Here is an 18,894-nt window from a genome sequence, read left to right as displayed (position 1 = left end):
TTCCTTATATAGTACAAGTCCATGGTCTAACAACATGGACTTTTTAGTATGAATACACAAACAACTAGTTTAGTCAACAATGCCAATTAACATGTGGATACTTATCTAATTAGGTAGTATGATGGCGTGGTAAGCTATAGCAACTAAATAGTATTACCACCAACAAATGGCAACTACAACTTGTCAATTGGCAAAGTGGTGTCAACCACCAATTCTACTTTATGTCTAATACTAATTACACACTTTATTAACAAGCCTCGCTTTGATTCAACCACACAACATGCACTTTAAGGTCACTAGAATCAAATTTAAATTGACATTAGTAAAATCTTTAGTCGTACGCACAAAATACATGTTTATAAAAAGTAATTTTATAATTTTTAATATTTGTTTTAAGTTTGGATATATTGCTTAAAGATATCTTTTTAATTCTAAAGATAATTTATTTTACACTTTCATTCTAAGTTGTTGAAGTTTTTTGTTTAAAAAGTAGACATGATTTTCTATTGCTAATCTTTGAATTTTTAATTTACAACCTCTTCTTTACATAATAGCATGATAAAAGCTGCCTTGATTTTGAGCAATTATAAGGTCTCAAAATTTTACATATGTGATTTATTAAATATACTCTACACAATAGATACTTTTTTTATATGCATTTGGTATATAAAACAATCTTTTGAAATTATTACTTGGATGCTTGAAAATATGTGATTAAAAACATAGGTTTTAATCATAGAATAAAAAACATATACACAATGGGATTAAAAAAATATGATTATTAAATCCAAATTCTATTTTCAGTCATATTAATTTCAAAATTTGATTCTTATGATTTTTTTTTTAATATAGAATACTTCAAAAAAAATCACATTCATCTATTATAAAATGGGTATGATTTTGATTAATAAATATTATGCTTCTTATCTTTATTTATTAATAATAGATTTTATGAGTCCAAATTCTATTAATAGTTTAGATCTATAATTAGAATTGGTTGAAAAATAGGCAATAATGCACCAAACATAGTTTAGATTAGAAGTTTTACTTAATACTTATGTAAATTGTTTGTTTTTGTTTTTTGTTTTTTGTTTTTTGTTTTTTTTTAATATTAGCAAATCTGTCATAAATATTGGCTTTAAAGACGATTATAAGTTTTTTTTTTTATTCTAAGATAGCGAGGGTGTTTGTGAATTAGAAAAATCAAAATTAATCTTAGAATTATAAATTTTATTTATTCTTTTTCAAAAAATTAAAAATTTAAACTTTTCTTAATAAAATATCTTAGTTTATTGCAAATTTTTTATTTCTTTATTTTGAAATCATGTTTCATAATTTTAATTTTTTAAAATAAATCTAAAACTACCCAACTTTTGTAAATACCATTGATGCTTCCAAATTCTTTTATATGTATTTTTGTATATGTTTAAATAATCCACTACATAATGTCTACATTCAAAAATAAAGCTATGCAAAGCAAGACATGTTTATCTAATTATTTTAATTTCTTCTTTACATATATATTATTTAACACTTACAACATTAATTTAATAAAAACATGGATTTAAATTTGTTCTTTTTAATAAATTTAAAATTAATTTATAAAATTATATTTTTAATTATAATTTTTTTAGGAATATCTTATAAATTTTATTACAATTTTTAAGAAAAATTCATGAGAAATTTTATTTTTTGGTGGCTATTATACAAACTTAAAAATGAATAAAATAAAAATTAATATTAAAAGTAAATAATATCTATTATAATAAGAATTAATCATCTTTCTATGATTCTTAAATTTATTAGTCAAAGATGTAAGATAAGAGACTTAAACTTTATTATTATTATTGTTTATTTAAATAAAAATTATTTCTATATGTATTGACTTCCAATGAATATAATAAATATTATATTAAAATAAGCTTTTACAAAATAGATGTTGCTTCCAATTATGCCCTAAGATTTAAAGTAGTATACATTCTTTATCTTTTCATATCTAAAGCTAATCATTATATATTTTTAAAATTTTAATACTCTATAATACACATTCATGTTTGAATACAATTATATGATAAAAAGTTAGATGAAGTCTAATTCATATAGAAAGGTTTAATTGAAATATTAGTAGAATTACTTAAAAAAATTATAGATGATAGATTTGAGATGATAAATATTTTAATGATTCATGTTGTTGTTTTTTAAACAAATGCTTCTATTTAAATCATATGGCTATAATTAAGATAAGATATAGTAGAATAGGTAAAAAAAACTAATACAAATATCTATAGGTTAAAATTAAGAGTAGTTGTTTTACAAAAATCACCACATAAAAGATTAAAATTATTTTTGAAAAAGATTGTTTGTGAGAAAAAGTCAAAATCAGATTCCAAAGTATAAATACATATGTCTACAACAAAAGTGGGGTTTTTTTTTTTTTTTTTTTTTTTATAGATTCAAAAGTGGAATTAGAGAAAATATTATAGAAGGATTTTAAAACAATTAAATGTAAAAAGATTGGATTTAAAATGACTTTATTAAAGCTAATTGAAGTCAAGGTTTTTTTCTTTCACAAGTATATTTTCAACTATAAAGTAGGATGTATAATTTTAGCTATATCTTGGCATTTGTGCTAGATTTGTAATTGATTTTTTGTGCATCACTAAATGCATTTATTTTAAGTATGTATCTTATATTTTAACTCAAATTATTTGTTGAACTTAAGGTTATAGTAATTCAACAATAGAATTTTAATAGTTGGTTGTTTGAAGGTCAGTAAGAATATGATCTAATTGCAAAGATTTTTTTAGTTGGATTGAAGTACAATTTTTTTGATTTTGTAGATGACTTAAATTGCAAGATTAGCATCAAAGATTGACATCAAAGTTGAAGAAAGAGGTCTCTTAACATTGAGGCGGGTTTTTAATTGTTCCTCTCAATTTGTAAGTTAGATCCTTCTTAAATTTTATGAACTTATTTTAAATAGAAAATTTAAAAGAATAAAGAAATTTGAAAAATATTCAATGATAAGATAACATTATAGAAAAGAGTTTTGAAGAATGTTCAACATGGTGTTGTTTGCAAATGCGTATGCAATTAATTAAATTAAAGATATTAAAAATTAGAATTTTGAGAAGTAAATTTTAAATATTATTCTTAAAATTAAATTAAATTTGATTAATATAAAAAATTCTATTTCAATCAATGTCAAACATAAGTTATTAATATTTAATATTATATATTAAAAAAAATTATTATAAGATTTATATTTAAGATTTTTATACCTTTTTTTAGTATTTTTTATCTTTATTTTTATCATAATTTTTAAAAATTTATCATGAATAATATTGGTAATTAGTAGTAGTACCATAGTTAAAGTATGATAGAAAGTGGTGCTTAGGAAAGTTTTAGGCTTTAAAAATACTAGAGGAATCTCAAGGTTTTTTTTTTTTTTTTTTAGAGGTTTGGATGTGTGGGAATTTGTGTTGCAACACTTGAAGCACTATTGATTTCATCAAGTTCCAAAAGTATTTAATATATGTAATAATGTAAATTGTTTTGTTTTAGTAATAAAAGAAGGATAGTTATTTGGAGATTGGTGTAACCTTGGTACCATTGTAAATGTGCCATGCACTAGTTCAAAGGTAATATACAATTTCACAAATGCAACAATAAGGTATTGCAACTATTCTATTATGTAAAGAGGTGTTTTTGACCATCACAATGCAAGGACAAACACTTATAAATATAATTTGGACTAAATATAAAATACCTTAGTTCTAAAAATAATTATTTAAAATATTGATTAAATTTAATTAATATACATAATTAATAATACATTAATCAAGTTAAGTTTGACATTAAAAAGAAAAAGTTATAAGTTAGAAATAGAATATATGTTGAACTGTGATGAATAATTGTTTAAAACTTGAGTTTGAACTATTAATTTATATATGTTGACATATCTTTAATTCATTGACAACCATTACTACATAATTGAAATAGTTTAGTTTAAAATAGGTCATGTATATTGATATATTTGTTACTGGAGTTTTTTTGTAATTTGTAAAAACAAATTGAATAGATATTTTAGATACTCGATTGTAGTAGCAGCTCCTTGCTAATATAAGTGCCCTTTTATTTTTATTTTTTATTACTGTAGTGTAGCGACAATATTGTTGATTTTATGATATTCCAGAACAAATTAGGATCTTAATTTTTTTATAAATCATAAATTCCTATATGTGTATAAATAAATAAATAAACAATCAAGCATAAACATAAAAGGGCGATACGCAATGAAAAGGAGCCCATTTGTGAAGAACCGGAGTGATGAAGAATCAGTCCCATTCCCTTGCAAGAGGAAGCGCCGCGCCGTTGCCGAGGTTTGCTGGATCGGGAATTCGAATGGAAGCGATGGATGGATTGTCTCGCTTTGGAGCTCACGGCAACGGATGCACTGTGTGAGATACCCTCTTGACTTCTAAACCTAACTCCAATCACGATGACGCAGAAAACGATGCGGCACGAGAGCAAGCAAACATCAGGACCCTGCCTACTTGGCATGATATCTCCAGCACATCTCCACCACTTAATTCTCAAATCCGTCTTCAATCGTGTGTATTTTCGAGATTTGGGAGTTGGCGTGACCGCAAGAGGATAGTTTGAGACGTTTGGGACGATGGGTTGGGCGTGATTTGTTCTGTGCGAGAGACTGGAAACGAAATGGTTTGTGGGTTTTTGTAGGGTTTTGCGATTGCAAGTGGGGAGTTGAATCCTCGTGGGAGACGGTACCACGACCCAACATGTCGGTTTTGAAGTATATGGTGCTGTTGAATAGGGATGTGCCGCGCGCAGCGCAATTCTACGCTCATGGGTTGGGATTGGCCGTGAATGTGTGCACCACGCGCTGGGCCGAGCTTCAGTCTGGCCCTTGCAAGATTGCTCTTATGGAGTCTCCTAGGTTTGCCTTTCTTCGCCTTGCTGTGTGTCTGTAACTTGGGTTTCTTTTTCGCTGGCGTCCTCTCTTCTTCTGCTTCGTCGTTTCTGAGATTCAATGCTGTCTGCGATCGAGTTTGTCCTCATTTGTGGTTTCTTTGAATGACCTTTGAATACCTCCTGTGTCAGGTTTGGTCTCTTCCTTAGCTTTTATAATGCGATTTGGCGAGTGTTTCATTAGATCGAAATGTGGATTGACATAAGTGTGATAACTGGATTGAGATTCTTCCATGATAGATTAACAATTACGCATTCAAACATTACGTTTGAGGTTCAGAGGATTGGATGTTAGGGTTGGATTTGTTCTTCTTGTGGTAGGAGTTTTTCCGTAAGTCTTAGTGGTTAGTAGCGTCTAATGCTCGGGAATTCGTTGTACCCTTGCCGACCACAAGTGAATATTTGGAATTTAAACGTCAATAAGTAATGATTCTGCCTTTTTCAGATGACCAAGAACATATTAAGCTGCACTCTTTGTTGTCTCTCATGGCAATATGTTTGTGAGATTCTTACAAGCTTGCGTCGAAAGAAGTGCGAGGAGTAGGATGGCTATGTCAATGGCTAGGGTATGTTGTTCTGATTGAGCAATCCGCCTTGGGGCTCAGTGGTGCTGAATTATTATTATTGGTATGCAGCAATGTGGAGCTTACGAAGGGCTACTCGCCATTTTTGTCCTTCAACGTGAAAGATATGGACAGCACCGTTCTGAGACTGCTTTCCATGGGCGCTGAGCTCGATGGTCCAATTAAGTATCCACCTCAGGGCAAGGTACGCCTCTGTACTCACTCATCTACTAGTTTGTGTTTGTGTCTGATTTTTCTATATTGCAACATTATTGGTTTACTAGACTAGAAGACTATCAATTAAACGCTTATTTCGTGGATGCGCAGGTTGCGGCATTGCGTTGTTTGGATGGTCACATGTTAGGTCTTTTTGAGCCAAATAAGCCTGAATAAGCTGAAAGATGAGAACATCTTCGATTGACACCTGCTTAGTCCTTATTAACCATGAGCTTCCAGTTGTACAGTTGGAATGGATTTCATTCCCTTGCCCTCTTCGCTCAAGAATTAGGAGAGGTAATGAGACATTTGAAGGCTATTGTCGATCATCGAACATTCTGAAGTGTCACTGCAAGTGAAAGAGTTGAACTAGAGTTCACTATCTCTTAAGTGTAGGTTCCTGGCAAGTATGAAATTCAGAGCGTCCCTAAAAACAGTACTCCTGTTAAAAGCGTCTGGTGTGACAAAATACTTTGCATTGCGTGTCCTACAGTGCTTCACATCAAATGCTGTAACCCGTATACAGATCGATAATATTTTATTCGATTTTTACAGCAGATTTTGTAAGAAGCTAAACAAAATAGTTAGATCTTCTGAACATAACAGACGGCAGATTGGATTCTCCTCACGTGTTCAAAACTATTCCAATGCTTTGGAGTGTTAGAATGATTCAATCAATATTTTGGCTGTTTCTTGATTACACACTGTTAACCTTAAACTGGCAACCTTCACATGCCTCAACTCAAGCATGTGACTTACAAAGACCAGCAACGATGAATTAAATAAATGGTTGAGCGATCGGACGTGGTCTGCTTCCTGGAACCCAGACTGTACATGAAACCCCACAGTGCGGTGCATCACTGATTACCACAATTTTGAAAATATTACGAAGTTATCTTACAAGCTCACACGCAAAAGATATCTTGGTATGATTTTCAAACGAAAGGCCCGCGGGTGTGCCAGGAAAAGTAGACCAAATCAGAATAGATGAAGTTACCCGCCTCCGCCACTGTACGTCTTGCCAAAGAAGATGATTTGGAGCTGATCGTATCCAGAAAGCACACCGGGCCCTGCTACGGCACGAAGAATATTGGCACCAGCGCCTTTGAAGAGTGATTTGTAGCCTTCCTTGACCACAATCTGCTGTGCGGCATCCATGCTGGACTTGTATTTTACCGCCGCCCCAGACGTCATCATCATACGTCGTCTAACTGTGTCTAGCGGATACGAAGCCAATCCCGCACCGATGGTGATGCTCCACCCCAGCATGAAACTTGCAAAGAAATTGTCCTGCGACAGTGCGGGAGATTAGTATCAGCGGGTGTTAAAACTTGACAAGAATTGTTCATTATTGGTATGTAGGCGAAAATGGGGGTGGGGGGAGGAGATACACCTGGAGGGTGCCCACCAAGAGAACCGGCTTCAATGAATCATACATGCCAAAGTAAAGCCCTCGGTACACCACAATACCAACGCAGGAGATTACAAACCCACGATATAGCCCCGCAACACCATCCGATGCGAGCGTTTTCTTGTACACGTCAATGAGCCCGTTAAACTGGCGCTCCCCTCCCCCTTTCTTACTGGACTTCGAATCGTTTGCCAAACGCGTGCGGGAGTAATCCAAGGAGTACACAAAGAACAGAGAACACGCTCCGGCTGCCCCACCGGAAGCAAGGTTTCCTGCAAACCACCACCAGTATCCGTCTCGATCTTTTTTCATGCCGAACAATTTGTTGAAGTGGTCTTTGAACGCGAAATTTAGAGCCTGGCATTGTATGGAAATGAAATAAAACCTTGTGAGCACGGAATGTTAACCGTGCTTGAAATCACACTTGATCTCGGACAGAAATTTTCTTCAACTACTTCGAGAAAAGTAACATGATTATATTGCTTCAATGACAATGACTTGGGATCAGAAAGAAATAGCTGTTCACCTGAGTAGGAAAGTAACGGATAACATTGGCAGTGTTACCACGCCATAATGCGAACACGCCTTCCTCTGATATGGTACGCTTGAAGCAGTCGACAACTCCTTTGAAAGGTTCCGCAAGCCTGCCCTGCTTGATCATCTCATCCTGGTTCTGGACCAAGAGCTTGATTCGCTCAATGGGAGCAGCCGAGGTCTTGGATACCGCTGCTGACACCCCTCCCAACAGGAAATCCATCATGAAATTCTTCTCATTCACGGCGTGGGCAACAACTTTCGATGTCGTTCTGACTGTTGTAATGCCTCTTCTTGTAGGTCCCCGGAGAAATTCAGCAGGGTAATACTGCAGAGCACTGGACCTCACCACCTTGCGAGACTGAACGGAAGTAGGAGGCTCTATTACTCCAGTTAGTGCACTCATTGGGTAGGACGGCACTGTTCTCTGATGTGTAGAAGATGAAGTCGCAAGTCGGGAAATCAGATACGACGATCCCACTGAAAAGTGCAGCCCTCCTGCCCTACTGTTGGACCCCTCGGTCCTCATCGTATCACAATCGAGGGTAGCAGCGGCTACTAATGTCTCAAATATCTTTTTTCTACACACAAAACTTCACGGGTCACTACTTAAGACGACGACGCAGCATATTATACCTTAACAACTTCACTACAACCTTATTCCAAAAAGCAATAATCTCGTTGATTTCTCCTCGTTTCAGAGACCAGCCATGACTAGCCCCCGCCTACATGTGTCAAGAATCCTCTTTGTCCAACCCTTGACCTCAAGACTTACGAAATGACTAACCTGAACCTCAACTACTCCTTCAGAGAGACTTCTTCATCGACCAATACACTCCGAAACATATGATGCAACGAAAACGAGTAGTAAGCGGCAGGGTTCAAGAGCACAATCAACCTGATCCAGCCTTCTCCTCTTATCGTTCTGCCCAACTCTATTCGCGATGTCATGCAGCTAATGAAAAAATTGGCGTTGTCTGGAATTTCGATGGGGACAAAGATGGATTTCCCTCGCAACGGTGGACCTCGCCTGGAAAAGAATCGACCGAGGGCAGGAGAGCGGCCGATGAATCGATACATTGAGGAGGGAAAGAATGGAGACGTGGGGAGAAGATTAGCACGCACGGACGGCTGCGATGCGCGGACGCACCGCCATGCATGCAGATGGAGATAATATCCTTATCTAATTTCACACCGCGTGCTAGAATCGTAGTGACGTCACCACCTCCAACGGTTTTTGAACCCCGAGTTGCTTCGGAGAAGGTTCCTACCCCTATCGAGGTGTGGGTATTGAGGACCATATTGCTCCTTTAATGGGTCTCTCGGATTTAAATCTATGTTTATCAATTCTTCACGAATAAGTATGAATTTTCATGTCATTTTGATGATAAAAATTAGAAAAAATGTATTCAATTATACAATATTATAAAATCTATTCAACTTGAATAATTTTTAAAAGAATTCACACTATAAATATAAATAATATATATATGTACTTACAAAACTTGTTTGCACAATTTTAACTTCTAATACCAGCTACTTTTGAAGTGGTTAGAATGAAGTTTTGCAAACTTTAACATAAAAAAAACTCTCTATTGCTATCTTGCCAGCAAAATATTTAATCAATCAATCTTGAATTTTTTAAACAAATAGATAGAATGAGGTACATTCTTTAAGGAATATTTAATTAATCTTTGAGGGAAAAAAAAAATAAAAATCTTAAATTTTTCTTATATATGTATGTCTTTGTGTGTGTGTGTGTGCGTGAGTAAATTAATAATTTTAAAAACCATAATCTTGCTTCATAAAATAATACAAAGTAAAAATTAAAAAATTATTAATCAAAAATTGAATAATATTATTTACAATTTTTTTTCTTAATATCAAAAAAAATCTCATTTACTAAAAGAATTTAGTAACTAAAGAAAGTTTCAAATATTTTCTTAAAGTATGACTATTTGCAATATGAAATTATTAAAGATTATAATGAAAAAAATATAATATATTTATTTTTAATAAAATTCAAATTAGTAAACAATCTTGAAGATTAAACATCAATATGTTTTATGGGATTTATCATTTCAAAGCACCAATATTAGGAACTAGACTAAAAACATAAAAAATCATTATAGTGATCACAATATAAGAATTATTGTAAAATATTCAAAACAATATAGATTCAAAAATAAAATTTATGATGCATTCATTTGTGCATATTACAATATTTTTGAAAATACATTTACATAAAATTTAAATAAATAAATAAATAAATAAATAAATAAATAAATAAATAAATACATAATCTAAATAATAAGTATTTTATTACAAAATTTAACAAAAATTTGAATAGAAACATATAAAAAACTTATGATTATACTTTAAATATTTATAAAATAATAATATAATAATTTTTATCTAATATTTTATAAATCTTCAGATCTTACATGTAAAAACTAAAAAAAAGAATACATAAGACATTACAATAGATTAATATAATTATATTTTAAGTTTATTTTTTTATAATTGTATATTTTGTTTTATTCTAAAATAACCATATATATATATATATATATATATATATAATTTTTACTCTTTTTTGTGGTATTAAAGAATAATAGTAAATCAACTCACTTAATTGATCAATTTTACTTCTATAATTCAATTTATATGACTATAATAGTAGAAATATATCCAAAATCCTCTTTCATGAAAAATCATTCTTTATCATAGACATACATATTTACTTAAATGAGAAGTATTAGAAAGAAGATAAATGTACGTAGATTTGATATTATCTTGTAGCATAACTTTTTAGAAGGTGTATAGATGCATATTTGATTTTATAAATGTTTAAAGTTGATTTATTAGTTAAAAACTTATCCAACAAATTAGCTATATATTGTGCAAGTTGATAGCTTGTGTTTCTATTGTCGAAAGCCAAGCCATCAAATTGGTGTTGTATTACTGTTAGGGACATAGTCCTTAGAACCTTCTAGAGACAAGTTTCTAGAACCTTCTAGAGACAAGCTTCTAGAACCTTCTAGAAGCAAGTCTCTGGAACCTTCTAGAAGCTTTTTAGTTGGTAGAAGATGTTAGGGACATAGTCCTTAGAACCTTTTAGAGATAAGTTTCTAGAACCTTCTAGAACCAAGTCTCTGGAACCTTCTAGAAGCTTCTTAGTTGATAGAAGTTGCTTAAAAAGCTTCCTAAATAGGAGTATATATTGGAATCGAGGCTGAAGAGTTCTTCAGTCTCGACAACACATCTCTTGGAGCTCTAGCTCACCTCTCTAGTGTTGTTCTTGTATTCATTTGATTAATCTAGTTCTTACTAGTTCTTCTTGAACTTCTTGGTAGATATCAAGTCTGTATTCTGTGTCCGTGACAGTTTGTCGAGACTTCACTCACCTCAGATATCAGAGCTAGTTTCTTCTTTGTTAGAGTGTGGATTACCCCTCTGCTTAGAAGTGTACTAGCACTTAAGAGGTTGCGGATTACCCTCCTCTAAATTGATACTTCTTTTATTATAATATTGGAGTCTTATTCTTCTTGGAGAGAGTGGATTATCCCTTTTCTTGGAGTTCTTAAGGCATTTTAGAGGTTACGGAGTACCTTCCTCTAAACCAATATTGTCTTCTTGTAGAGTCATTTCTATCCTTCTCTTAGAATGGTCGGGGGCCAAGACATTAGTATGACGAAAAGTTCAGAGTCCAAGTTAGATGCTATCATGAATGCCCTCGCTACGTTATCGCAAAGAACTACAGAGATTGAAGGAGTCGTGGCAAGGCTTCATAATGATGGAGCATCTGGGATGGCACAATCTAGGTTGCACCAGCCTCGAACTTCTACACTTGGAGAAGTAACTTTGCCTCAGGTTCGACAAGCACCACTGGTTCTACATCATAAGGAACCCCGAGTTAGCCTTCCGAACAAGTTCGATGGTACGCGTTCCAAGTTTCGAGGATTCGTCAACCAAATTAGGTTGATAATAGTTTTACAACCCGAACGCTATCCAATGGAGGAGTCACGTGTTGGGCTTGTTGGAACCTTACTTACAAGACAAGCTCTATCATGGTTTGCTCCTTTGTTTGAGAAACAATCATCCATATTAAACAACTTTGAAACCTTTTTGGAGGTGTTTGCGAAAGCATTTGGTAAACACGACAAGGTTCGATAGGCTACAATAAAGATCCGGTCACTATGAGAAGGGATACGTTCTACATCAGTCTATGCATCGGACTTCAGGCAATTAGCATGCGACATCAATTGGAACGAAGAAGCGTTGATGAGTCAATTCTATTGGGGTTTAAGAGACAATGTAAAGGATTTACTGTTAACTCTTCTTGATCTGCAAACGCTCAACGAAGCTATTAGCCATGCTGTGAAGTGCGATAACTGCCTATTCCAACGTCACCAAGACCAACGTTCAAGATAACATATGGTTTGTCACACTCCAACTATGTCGGCAAGCAGCGTGAATTCACATTCAGAGGTAGAAGACATGCAAATTGATGCAGTACGTGTCAAATCCCTTACTCTAGAAGAAAAAAAGCGGCGTATGGAGGAAGGTCTATGCTTGTATTGCAGTGAAGAAGGCCACAATGTTGGAAACTGCCCCAACAAGCAAAATCGACGTATTATCAAGACTAGGGGCACATTTATTCAGGAAAACGAGGATGCCCAGCCACAATAGGAACCGTGCGGCTGGATAGTGAAATATCGCAACAACAACCAGGTTCCTTTCTTTCCGCTCTACCTGCCCTTTGTTTTACATTCCCTTTGTTTATTGGCCCTCAGAAACTGAGAACCCTAGCATTATTAGATTCAGGGGCATCTGCTTTTTTCTTAGACGAAGAATTTGCAAACCGTCATAAGATCCCTTTAGTACAAAAATCCAAACCTGTTCACGTTGAGGTCATAGATGGACGACCTTTATTGTCAGGTAGTGTCATCCATGAATCAAAACCTATAGAAGTGACGTTTAAGGACCATAGTAGTTATATTATTTTCAATATTATTAGAACCCCATCAAATCCTGTTATTCTTGGTCTTTCCTGGTTGGAAAAGCATAACCCATCCATAGATTGGAAGTTGTGGAAGATGACCTTTCCCACAAAAACACCTAAGAACAAGCCTAGTAGAAAATCTCGAATAGAGAAATCCTTATTTATTGGAGCAAGAGCGTTTATAAGATTGTCCAAGGAAGGCACATCGTTTGTCATTTATGCGGCTCCAACTACCGGGGAGAAGATCTCGACAACAAGTATACCGGAGCAATATAAGGATTTTAAAGACGTGTTTCAAAAGAAAAATGCCGACATGCTATCAGAACACAGACCGTATGGTTGCGCCATAGACTTACAAGAAGGAGCACAACCACCTTTTGGTCCAATCTACAATCTATCGCAGATGGAGTTGGCGGAGTTGCGAAAGTACATCGACGAGAATCTAGCCAAGAACTTCATCCGTCATTCAAAATCGTCAACTGGAGCACCCATCTTATTTGTGAAGAAGAAAGATGGCTTGTTGTAGATGTGCGTGGACTATCGAGGCCTCAACAAAGTAACAAAGAAGAATTGTTATCCGTTATCATTGATTTCTGGTCTCTTAGAACAATTTGGACGTGCAAGGATCTTTACAAAAATTAATCTAAGGGGGGCTTACAACCTCGTACAAATCAAGGAAGGAGATCAGTGGAAGACAGCGTTCCGTACAAGGTATGGCCATTTTGAATATAATGTCATGCCCTTTGGTCTTACCAATGCTCCAGCGATCTTTCAACATATGATGAATGATATTTTTCGAGAGTACCTTGATGATTTTGTTGTCATCTATTTGGATGATATTTTGATATTCTCCAAAAATGAGGAAGAGCATGAAAAATACGTTCATTTGGTATTGGAGAAAGTACACGAGCGAGGACTATATGCCAAGTTAGAGAAGTGTTTGTTTCACCAAATAGAGATGGAGTTTCTGGGGTTCGTTGCGACTACGAAAGGCTTGAAGATGGACCCCAAGAAGGTGGAAGCAATCGTATCCTGGGAGGTTCCGAAGACGGTTAGAGACGTAGAATGCTTTCTTAGTTTTGCCAACTTCTATCGGATCTTCATCAAGAATTACTCTCAAGTTGCTGCTCCTCTCACTCGGTTGACATGCAAGGATAAGCTGGAATGGGGACCTCTAGCAGAGAAGGCATTTCAAAACCTGAAGACCGCATTTACTATGGCTCCAATCTTGGTACATCCAAACTTTACAAAGGCCTTCTATTTAAAAACTGATGCTTCGGATTTTGCCTTGGGAGCTGTACTTTCACAAATGGAAGAAGACAAGAAGCTCTATCTTATTGCATTCTATTCTCGAAAGTTCTATGTTGCTGAAATCAATTATGAGATCCACGATAAGGAACTTCTTGCTATAGTGGATTCTTTCCAAGAATGGCATCACTTTTTTGAAGGAGCTGCACATCCAGTGACCGTATATACAAATCACAAGAATTTGGAGTATTTCATGTCGGCTCGAGTTCTAAATTGATGTCAAGCTCGATGGAGTATGTTGCTATCCGGGTTCAATTTTATTATCACTTATCGACCTGGAAAGCAGCAACGACTATCTGATGCCTTATCGAGGAGATTGTATCTTATACCAAAGGCTGGAGAAGCAGCATTTGATCAACAATGTATGACATTGTTGAAGCCAGAGCAATTTTAGCTTTACGCTACTATTGTGCCAATTGATGCTGACTTCCTGAATCAGGTACGTGCCGTGACCATTGAAGATTCAGTAGAAGCAAGTCTCTGGAACCTTCTAGAAGCTTCTTAGTTGGTAGAAGTTGCTTGAGAAGCTTCTTAAATAGGAGTATATATTGGAATCGAGGCTGAAGAGTTCTTCAGTCTCGACAACACATCTCTTGGAGCTCTAGCTCATCTCTCTGGTGTTGTTCTTGTATTCATCTGATTAATCTAGTTCTTGCCAGTTCTTCTTAAACTTCTTGGTAGATTTCAAGTCTGTATTCTGTGTCCGTGACAATTACATGTTGTCTTGTTTGGAAATGCATCTTGCATTTTGCTGTAGAAGATGAAATTGTGTTTTATAAGTATTGAAAAAACTTAATATGTTTCATCCTTATAAAAAGAGTTTAATTTGAATTTTAATTCAAAAATAATTAAATCCAATAATAAGTACTCAAAACTACTCTTCTTAGCAATTTCAACCATATATAAACTCCATTTACCTTATTACTTTCATAAATAGGCAATTTTGATTTTTCTTTATGAACCTTAATGCTAATCAGTAAGCTTTAGTGAGTTGTAGCTCTTAATCTAAGTGTTTCTTTAGAATAAAATTTTATACACAAATGCCATTATAAGTCTTCTATGTGCTTAAAAAAGAATTTGCTCCAATCCAACTTAGAGATCATGAAAAAACGCCCAAAAACCACACTGATGTTACTTGGCTACCAACTTGAAAGTTGATAAAAATATTTTAGCAATGATTTCTCCTTCTCCAACGATTAGCTTCAATTCAAAATTGGTATATAACTTAATCTTCAAGTCTTCTAATACCATGCCAAATTTCATCTTGATCCAACTAGTAGAACTTTAGATATCATAGAAACTCTACTCAATCCCAAACTATCAACTTTTGATACCTTCTTGTACCAAAACCCAGATATCTCTCAATTTTACTATTAGATTATCGTAAAATTTTACATATACTTTGTATATCTAATCAATCAAATATTATAAAATTTTGAACTATAGATGTAATATCAATTTCACAAACTATCTTAGAGTGCTAGCTCTAATTGTATAGCATAAATCCCAAGTCATCATTACAAACCTTGATTTTGAATAATAATTACAAAGTAAAAAAAAATCCTACAAAAACAAGCCTTAGGTTTCTAAAATAATCCTTAGTATCAACCATAGTATCAACCATACTAATTATTTATCTCTTTTAACTTGATTTTATTAATTTATGGTCTTTTTAAGGCAATAAAAGAGTCTCTATAGCCTAGAAAGTAAAATTACTAACCAACCTTTAATCTACTAACTATTAAGATAAGAAAATAAACTAAGAGGCTTTTATAAAAGTCATATTTAAATATCTTAAATTATTATTCAATCAAAATAATTAGATATTAATTAAAAATTTATTTTTGATTATATTTTTATAATATAGTCATATTACAACATGACATTGGAGGTTGTTCAAGACGTCAAAATTCAAGTACCAACAAAATAAGACAAGTTCACAATCTTGAGACTCATAAATTTGATAATAAGATAGAATAAGGAAATGCGGCTCTCCAAGTAAGGCACCAAGAGCAAGTACTAAGAATAGCTACTATCTCTTAGAGACAAATGGCATGGCCTCAGGCAAGTATTAAAAGGATTAATTAGTGCATCTAATGGGACTACTAAGATTACATCCAAGTGCTTGTGGATTGTGGTTCTACAAAAAATTATATCTTCACTGAAATTATCAACTGATTTAAAATTAAAACTAAGATAAATGAGAGAGGGAATATATACATTATAAATAATTGAGAGAATATATTAAGTGAGACATGTGAAGAAGAAACCTTGAGGTTGATTTATACTTACATCTTAAGAGAGAGGTTTAAGATAAAAAAGCTAAGATATGATGTTATCCTTGGTATGCTTTGGCTAGAGGTGGAAAATAAACAAGTTGATTGAATAGCAAAGACAATCTCCTTCAAAGAGGGTAGACACAAGGAGACATTTTGAACCTCTACATTGAGTGAAGAAAAAAAATAATTTGCAACCAAAGACTTATTCATAGAAATGATCTTTATGGAGAGAAAAATAAAACATAAGTAATTGATATATATGATGGTTCTAAATCTTATATTAATGGTAGAAAAGACAGTTGAAGGAATAAAATGGATAGAACAACTCATATGGGAATATTAGCATGTCTTTTCAAGTGACCTATTTAGAGGCATGCCTCCTTATCAAGGTGCCTTCTTTCAAATAGAATTATTGCTTAAAGCCAAACCAATAAGTTGGTCAATTTATTGCCTAGCACTAAATGAACTTCAAGAACTACAAAAGATATTAGATGAGCTTTTAGAGAAGAGCCTCATTTGAGAAAGCACATGACTATGGAGATTATATGTATTCTTTGTACTTAAGAAGAATGGTGGACTTTGACTTTGCATCAACCATCGAGGCGTCAATAAATAGACCATTAAGAATACATATCCACTTTCAAGTGAGGATGATTTTCTTGATCAACTTTAAGGTGTGACCATCTTTAGCAAATTGGATCTTTGGAGTGGCTATTGGCAGACACCTATTGCAAGAGAAGATATAAAAAAGATTGTATTTCATACATGCTATGGACATTTCAAATGGCTTGTTTTATCTTTTGGCCTTACTAATGCTCCAATTTCTTTCATGGATTACATGAATAGATTATTTTGGGATCTTTTAGATAAGCATGTGATTTTTTTCATTGATGATATACTTGTTTATAATAAAATCCATAAGGAGCATGAGTAATACCTATGAGAAGTGTTGAATTGGCAACAAGATAGTTGCTTCTATTGCAAGTAATTAAAATATAAATTTTGAAAGTCAGAAGTCATTTTTTTGGAACATGTAGTGTCTTCCAAAAGCATGCACTGTTGTATTGTTACAAGACCATATGGTAGAAGATAATAATATAAATCTTATTATAGAAGAGCCAAGTTAAAACAAAAAGTAGAAAAATATGAATAAAAGATAGGAAGGTAATAAAACTTTTAGTAGTAATGCTACCTTTTTAGAAAAAATAGCTTCTACTTACTTTGTAGGGCCAAAAATAAGATAAAATAAGATAGATTGGAAAAATGGACTTTTGAAGAATTGAAGTTTGGATGTGATGGTTCTTTATTTCCAATAGAAATTGAATATTTTAAAAAAATGCTTATGAAACGAGGTAAATCATTTGCCTTTGGGTCTCGTAAAATAAGATGTGTAGATCCTAATGTTGTTGCTCCTATGGTTATTTTTACAATACCTCATGTGCTTTGGAATTTAAGGCCAATTTCCGTATTAAGGGCACATTTACCTAAATTGGTAGAATTATTGAAAGAAAAGATGCGAATGAAAATTTTGGAGCCTTCTTTTGCTCTATATTCTACTCGTTGGTTTACAGTGCCTAAGAAAAATGGATCGTTACGTTTTATTCAAGATATGCAGCCAATAAATAAAATAACTATAAGAAATGGAGGTATAGGACTTTTAGTAGACGAGTTTATAGAAGCGTTTGCGGGAAGGGCAATTTATTCAATGGGTGATTTATATTCGAATTATGATCAATTTCAACTTATGCATGGGAGTAGAGATCTAATAACAATGAGAATGCTACTTGGATTACTTATAATGTGTACTCTCCCCCAAGGTGCTACTAACTCAGTTGTACATATGATGAATGGGATGAAGAAGGTATTAAGAGACTTCATTCTTGAAAAAACTATGCCCTTTTTAGATGATGTTCCTATCAAAGGATGTAAAGAAGGAAAAAAAGATGAAACTTTAGATGAGAGAGGGTAACGCAAGTATATTGTTGATCATATACAAGATTGTGACAAGATTTTAACTTGACTTGAAGAGGTTCATCTTACACTTTTAGGAGCAAAATCTACATTTGGAGTGTAAGAAGTTCTTATTGTTGGGCATTTGTATGGATTTTATGGAAGAAAACCAAGTCCAAGCAAAGTTGATGTAATTGGCAAGATGAAAGATTCATATGACTCTTTAATAGAAGTACACAGGTTTTTAGGAGCTTGTGTATTTTATCATATATGGATTCTTCATTATGCTCATGTAGTCGATCCATTGTATGAATTATTGCGTAAGGATAATCGATTTAAATCGGAAAGAAAGTACACTAAAGTAATGTAGAAGCTAAAGGTGTTATTGGTGATACCTCCAATTTTAAGAAAAATTGATTATGACTGTAATAGACAAGTAATTCTTACTGTGGATACTAGTCCTATCGCTATTAGATGGGTTGTGGATCAAGATGATTCAAGTGGAAATAGATTTGCAGTTTGATTTGGAGCTAAAGTTTTAAGTACTCGGCAACATGTATATTTGCAAGTCAAAAGAGAACTTTGGGGAGTTGTTTCGGCTATGAAAGCTAAAAGGGATTATTTGATTGGTGCAAC

The 18,894-nt window shown here is 33.5% G+C and overlaps 2 protein-coding genes across 2 annotated transcripts; one reads left to right on the top strand and one right to left on the bottom strand.

The window, feature by feature from the left end:
- The first annotated feature begins 4,312 nt into the window (after positions 1-4,312).
- On the top strand, positions 4,313-6,395 carry LOC112279262 (uncharacterized). Its single transcript, XM_073536843.2, has 4 exons — positions 4,313-4,460; positions 4,744-4,960; positions 5,628-5,760; positions 5,883-6,395. The coding sequence occupies exons 1-4, from the start codon at positions 4,418-4,420 to the stop codon at positions 5,946-5,948; spliced, it is 459 nt and encodes a 152-aa protein (XP_073392944.1). The 5' UTR covers positions 4,313-4,417; the 3' UTR covers positions 5,949-6,395.
- On the bottom strand, positions 5,936-9,555 carry LOC112279257 (ADP/ATP translocase). Its single transcript, XM_024513509.3, has 4 exons — positions 8,615-9,555; positions 7,709-8,297; positions 7,165-7,539; positions 5,936-7,061 (listed from the first exon to the last, which is right to left on the bottom strand). Exons 1-4 carry the CDS (start codon positions 8,794-8,796, stop codon positions 6,765-6,767), a joined length of 1,443 nt encoding a protein of 480 aa, XP_024369277.2. The 5' UTR covers positions 8,797-9,555; the 3' UTR covers positions 5,936-6,764.
- Between the last annotated feature and the right edge of the window lie 9,339 nt (positions 9,556-18,894).

Source organism: Physcomitrium patens, chromosome 1 (genome assembly GCF_059467195.1).
Source record: "Physcomitrium patens ecotype Gransden chromosome 1, ASM5946719v1, whole genome shotgun sequence".
In the NCBI taxonomy this organism is placed as follows: Eukaryota; Viridiplantae; Streptophyta; class Bryopsida; order Funariales; family Funariaceae; genus Physcomitrium; species Physcomitrium patens.
The sequence above is the reverse complement of the archived record's forward strand: the minus strand, read 5'-3'. Positions and strand labels throughout refer to the sequence as shown.